This window comes from Poecilia reticulata, chromosome 15, assembly GCF_904066995.2.
Source record: "Poecilia reticulata chromosome 15, P_reticulata-male-v2, whole genome shotgun sequence".
Classification (NCBI taxonomy): domain Eukaryota; kingdom Metazoa; phylum Chordata; class Actinopteri; order Cyprinodontiformes; family Poeciliidae; genus Poecilia; species Poecilia reticulata.
In genome coordinates, this window is record NC_088844.1 from 12,409,816 (window position 1) to 12,416,130 (window position 6,315).

The following is a 6,315-nucleotide window of genomic DNA, read 5'->3' on the forward strand; positions in this document are numbered from 1 at the left end:
GATGGTTATGATTTTTGAACAATATTTTATCAACACTTTATTGCAACAAATTCAGCGAAAATTGCGATAAAGTTTCAAGTCCGTGTCAGCCGTCTCTCACTGAAAGTCATGGATTACCAAGATCACATTCCATAGAACATGTAATTTTAAGAAAATTAGCTACAAAATGAAAGAAATGTATCAGTTACAATAGTAGGAACTGATTGGGTTACCAACATTCAAGCAATTTACTATTTTTCTTTAAAAGAACACCTGTTATTCTTTTACATGGGGTTCTTAACCCCACTGAATAAATTCACTCCGTCTGAATGGATTTTATGCTGCCGCAATAAAAAATATTTATTACTCATTACGAACATCCAACAGAAGTGTCAGCAGCTTCATGTCTGCTTCTTTTTTAATGTTTTTTTAGCAAACTAACTCTCATCTTAAGCACATGAAGCTGGTGTCACACAAAATCCCAAGAAAGTTTATTTGCGCTTAACAAAATAAGCTTCATCGCTACTGCTGTTGATTTTGTGCAAATCTTACTGCATTTTTATCTGTTTTTAATGAAACTTTAACTTAAGCATGTCATGTGTAAAAGATTGTCGAGCACAAATAGAGAACCCATGTGTTGCTCTTTAAATATTGTTCTGTAAAAAAAAAAAAAAGTGAGATCTTGTTCCATGGTACATCAGAACATTTTAATGTAACGCACAGAAGGAAAGACTATTTTTAACACTGCATACATAATGTCTACACATACATGTCACGAATACACCCAGTTTGACCTGAGCGACTTTGTTTGGTGTGCTCTCTCTCCAAATGGAGAATGAAACTATTCCTTTTGTGAGGGGGAGACGAGCAAAGGACGGCGGATCGGGTTGCCTCCTACACGCCGTGTTCCCTCAGTGGAACTAATGTCATTTAGCGGCAAAGCCAGCAAAACACGCAGGCGTGACCGTGCGAGTTGGTGCGCGCCGGCAGTCGGTGAGGAAAGAGGGTGTGTTTCTGCGCCACCTATGCATGAATTACAACTGGAGTGAGGGTGAAGTTGGCCCATCTTCATTGTGTGACGAGTCAGTGGTCAGGCTGTGTGTGTGTGAACATGGCAGGACAAAGAAAAGAAGGTAAAACAATTATGAACAGAGACTTTGCTTCAATATTGAAAAAAGTGAAGAAATAGGAAATGGCCTGTACTTGTTTAGCGCCTTATCTAGTCCAAAGGACAGCAAAGCGCCTCACACTTCGCTCTGACATTCACTGAGTGTTTAAAGCAATGATTAAACAAGCACCCAAAAACATTTAGTAAAACTATCAGGCATCTCGGCAGTGTCTCTTCCCAACCTTTATCCTGAACTGGAAAATAATAAGTGATGTCTGTCTTAATCAGTAACAGAAATCTGAGCGAGTCTGTCAAAAAGCCATATCATCATATTCTCAGGGACTCTTCTTGAAACTTTTAGGTTTCCCTTCCGTCTTTGACCCGAACCGTCTTGAGATTCAATTTTTTTTTTTGTTTTACCTGCTACTGTACGTCTCTCCATCCACACAAGGGATCACTTAAAAACTTCTAATGCACTCGGTGGGGTGGTGGTGGCGGTGGTGGGGGTACTGATGCTAATGGCTACCGCAGCACATTTGAAGCCCTCAGACAAAGAATCAGGCAAGTTGTTTGAAGATTTCAGACGAGTGATGTTTTCAGATCTCATTAACTAAAGGCTGTTTGAGTGTTGTGTGGATAATTAGAGACGGCAGCGGCTGTGTATTTTCGGGGGGTTGTATAACAACGCTCCCATTAACACCAGACACAGGAGACATCCCGCAGCAACCAGAAGAAGAAGACGCATCCGGATTTTTGTCTTGGTTGGAGGGCTGCAAAAGCTTAAGAGCAGGTGGTTAATCCACAAGTTAAGGCTCGTCTCCGAACTTCTTGCTTCGGTTTTGGAAAAAAAAAAAAAAGAAAAGGAGAACATTTGCGGAAATAGGCAAGAGCTCCGCACGTCCTCCGCGTGTTCATCTGTGCACATCTCAATGCGGCCTCCATCCAAAGTTAATGGCAGGTGTAAATTGGATCATCCATGCTCCAAGTAGCAAGGATTAACCATCAAACAATATGAGTTCTCTAAACCAGAGATAATCCACAACTCCTCTGGATTCAAGCTCACACTGTCATGAGCATGTGGTCTGCACAACAGCAGGCCGAGGCACCGGGAAGCCGCAAATCCCAGCCAATTTAGTCCCCTTTATCCAAACATCTCTGCGCCACGCTGGAACTGATGACCCATGCAGTCGGTCACCACCGGAGTTCTGCAAAACACCTCATTTACATAATCGCATCATAAATACAGAGAATTCATTTAATCATCTCCTCTGTTCTGATGCTCAGGGCTAAAGAGTGTTGATATGATAAGACAGCAAGTTATTAAGGAGGGAGAGAGGGAGGCAAGGAAGATGGGAGAAGGAGAGAAAGCGAAGGGGATCAGCGAGTGAGTGAGTGAGCTTGTCCTGATTTAAGCTGCCGCTTGGGGCCAAATGAAAATTAATTAATTTCTGTGAAGAATCAATTTCTCAGAATGACAGTGTCAGATTCAATGTGTGCAAGTGAGAGTGTGTCAAAGAGAGAGTGTGTCAGAGTGAGACAGAGATAACAGTAAGTGATAACATGACAAACTTTTGAGAGTGGTTTTTTTTTTTCTTTCTTCTTATTAGGATTACAAAAATTCATTATCGCCAACATCACCGCAGCCATCAAGACGTTTATCATCCAATAAAATGGTAATTAGTTACAGGCCTGGAAGGAGAAGAAGTAAGGCAAGTAGGCATGGACCAGTTACCAGCATCAAGGTATGCTAATGTCTTAAAAAAAAGTTACGCTCTCAAAACGGCAAAGATCTGCCTTCACACCATTCCTATGGGTTTAAAGTCCTTCTCGTGAAATGACATGAAAGAAGCTGGTGTTGGAGAATGAAGCAACACTGTCTCTCCTCTGCGTGTTGCTATGCACTGCTGGTCAGCTGGCTGACAGACGACTCCTATAACTTTCTTTTAGGCCTCCGAGAAAGAGGTTTGATTGGTTCAATTTCTCCTTGCAATAAAAAGTGATGGTGATGAAATTTGTGGACTGTCACCCATCTTTCCTACTTAAGTTAAATCTGACATGAAATTACAATCTGTAATGAAAATCAGCCACTATTGTAACGTTTATCATTATGAACTCGTCAGTTTGAATAAACTTGTTAACTCTAATTAAGTCTGCAAACACAATATCATGATTGTTTAAGATCCAGCTGTGTAGCTGCACTAGTGTTCACTAGTTGAAGCCAAAAAGACAACGAGAATAAATTTTCACTTCGTACCATTCACCATCATCACAATAAAAACCATTAAATATCCGAATGCAATTTCAAGTATTTTTCATCTATGTCCATCTGACAAGCTTTGGGGTTTCTTTTAATTTTTTGGAAAGTTTGTCAAAAATGAAAATGAGGCGGAAGCTGAAAGTCCTAGGCGTAATGCTACTTGGCAAGCTTTTGATTGGCGCTTGCAAAGCAGCCAATCCAGGAGCGCTATTCATTTTTCTTGCCGCTGATTGGCTGTTCCTACAAGAACGGAGATGAGTGGATTTTAACTCCTGCAGTTCTGCTATGACGGGTTCTCACTGTGCGTATTAACGTATATGTAACATATTTGGTGTTTCCACTGTTAAAATATAAGCATTTTTGAAGGGGCTCTTAAGTATTCGCGGATGCTAGCTTTGACCCCGGCTGTGACCCCTAACCCCGTGAATACAGGGGGTCCACTCCTTTGAATGCAACGTTTGAAACTGATAATAGTAACAAAATAAAAACATAATATAACGTTTGAAAACTAGTGTTCCTGAATATATTTAAAACCAACTATAAAAATGGAAGAAATTATAGATTTACAATTTTGACAATCAATATTATAAATGGAGTTTACAAGAGTAGGGGTTGCGATTTTATTAAGTTATATTGTTTTTACATAAAGAGTGAATTTTAGCCAACGTGATGATACTCCATCCATCCATTTTCTTGCACCCTTTTTCCCTCAGTGGGGTTGGGAGGGGTGCTGGTGCCCATCTCCAGCCAACGTTTCAGGCGAGAGGCGGGGTACACCCTGGACAGGTCGCCAGTCTGTCGCAGGGCAACACAGAGACACACAGGACACACAACCATGCACACACACACACTCACATCTAGGGACAATTTGGAGAGGCCAATTAACCTGACGGTCATGTTTTTTGGACTGTGGGAGGAAACCGGAGTACCCGGAGAAAACCCACGCACACACAGGTGAGGATCTAATACTGGCCCTTGCCCATTTTCAATGCATTTAACAGAACTGGCAGAAAATCATTTAACTGAACCTGGAGTCTTTTATCTACTAATTCAACTTCCGAAGTACATCAAAACACATTTGTTGGCATTCTAATCTTTTATCTCCATTAACAGTAAGCTATAACATGACAAACTTGCCCTTCAACGAGCCCCGTTTACATTAAAACGAGTGGGAACGGTTAGGCAAACTGAGAGGAAAGTGACATGACAAACTCATACAAATGGTAATAAAAGTTTAAAATGGGCACAAATAAGAACAGTAATTAAACTCATTATCTTTCCGCTTTTTAAAAGTGAGCTGAGTTAAAAATAAAAATAAACATTGCTGCACCAGTCGCACTTTAAACAACACCGGGAGTCGCAACACCGGGATGAACACTCCGTGTGCCCCCGCCGTCACCTCCACCTCCCCCAGCTCACCTTGCATTGGTGCAGTCGTTGAAGAGCGTCTCGAAGTCCTGCCTGGAGATGAGTTTGCACCGGTTCACCCCGGGCTGGATGGCTCCCAGCCCCCGCAGCACCCGGACCTGCTCCACGTTGCACACCACCGGACTAATGTCCAGCCGCTTCAGCTTGGTGTAAACGGTGTGGAGCCCGCCGACCAGGTGCTTGAGGAACACGTCGAAAGCCTGCGGCAGACAGATGAGCTCCGTGCCTTTGACCGTGAACGAGGCCAGCTTGGCACCTTTCACCTCCACCAGCTTGCACTCGTTGTTCTGCGGCGTGCTCTCCACGGGCGACGCAGTGGCGTACACGGGCTTGGCTCCGGCGGACAGCGGGGTTCCGCCGCCCTTCAGCGGGGTCCCGTTGGGCAGCAGGAGGTCCGCCCGGAACTGGTGAAGCAGCGCCGGGTGCGCCACCGGTGGAGCCGGGGAGGACGCGGCGGAGGTGGCGGCGGGTGGCGGAGAGTTGGTGGCCGGGGAGACGGAGCTCGGTACCGGGTGGTGACCGAGTGGAGCAGCGGGAAGCAGAGTCGGAGTGGCAGGAGTTGCCATGGTAGTCATTGTCGGTGAAAAAGAGCGCAAGTAAAAAAAAAATGAAAGAAAGAAAAAGAAAAGCAAAAGTTTAAGTCAACTATTATGGAAAGTAAGTTTGGGAGCGTGAAGTGTGCATTGGGCGTCTCTGGGAAGAGAGGGGAATAAAAAGAGAAGAGAGGAGAGGAGACACGGTCCGTGTGTGGAAAGGAGATCACATTATTGAATCAGAATGAGCGGAGGCTTGACTCAGTGGAGATGCTACTGTCAAATTATCATAAGGAGGAGGAGCCTGGGCTGATTCTTAGACAGTGAGAGACAGGAGAGGGGGAGAGAGAGCAAAGATTAGCCTACTTAAACTTTTGATAAGCTTATTTATGAGAAAACACACCTTCACATTAAAGCCCCTAATGAAACTTGACATGCTTCTGGCATACAATCCGGGGTGTTTATGTCATTTCTAGAGATCCTCTTAAATCTTTAAGATTAATTAATGCATCATGATTGGAAGTAAAATGGATTACATTCTGAAAACTCACATCCATGTTTATGATGTAAAGACAATATAGTGCTCCAGAACTTTAATTTAAAAAAAACAACAAAAATGGAGAAACAGTCTCGGTTTGTTGCAGTTCGAAACAAGAATCTAATAATCAGTTGATTTTTTTCTGCCAGATGCCAATTTGTATTTTTTATGCCCGATTAAATAGACTTAATACGTTTTTTTTAAAAGACTACCTAAACGTAGCTGAGTAATAGTTTTGAATTCAAATAAAAATGAAAGATCTTCAAGATCTACCCATTTACATATGAAAGTACTTCTCTCTGTCCTTTATCTAATTATTATTAATCTCCAAATGAATTATAAGATCTAAATATAGCCAAATGTATGGTGTTATTTGCAATTTGGTCCAAGTAATAAATAGGAACAAACAAAAGAAAGTTTTTCGCTATTTCAAATTTCCAAACTCTGGGCAAAACACCTTGTTCTTCCTCTC

The 6,315-nt window shown here is 42.5% G+C and overlaps 1 protein-coding gene across 2 annotated transcripts in view; it reads right to left on the reverse strand.

Annotated features, from left to right (window-relative positions):
* The window catches only part of dachc (dachshund c), a 32,711-nt gene extending 26,723 nt beyond the window's left edge, over nt 1-5,988 (reverse strand). For both annotated transcript variants that reach the window (XM_008429266.3, XM_008429265.3), the window contains exon 1: nt 4,764-5,988. In XM_008429266.3, coding sequence (XP_008427488.2) covers nt 4,764-5,347 — 584 coding nt within the window. In that variant the 5' untranslated portion in view covers nt 5,348-5,988. The remainder of the gene's footprint in view (nt 1-4,763) is intronic.
* Nucleotides 5,989-6,315: the final 327 nt, after the last annotated feature.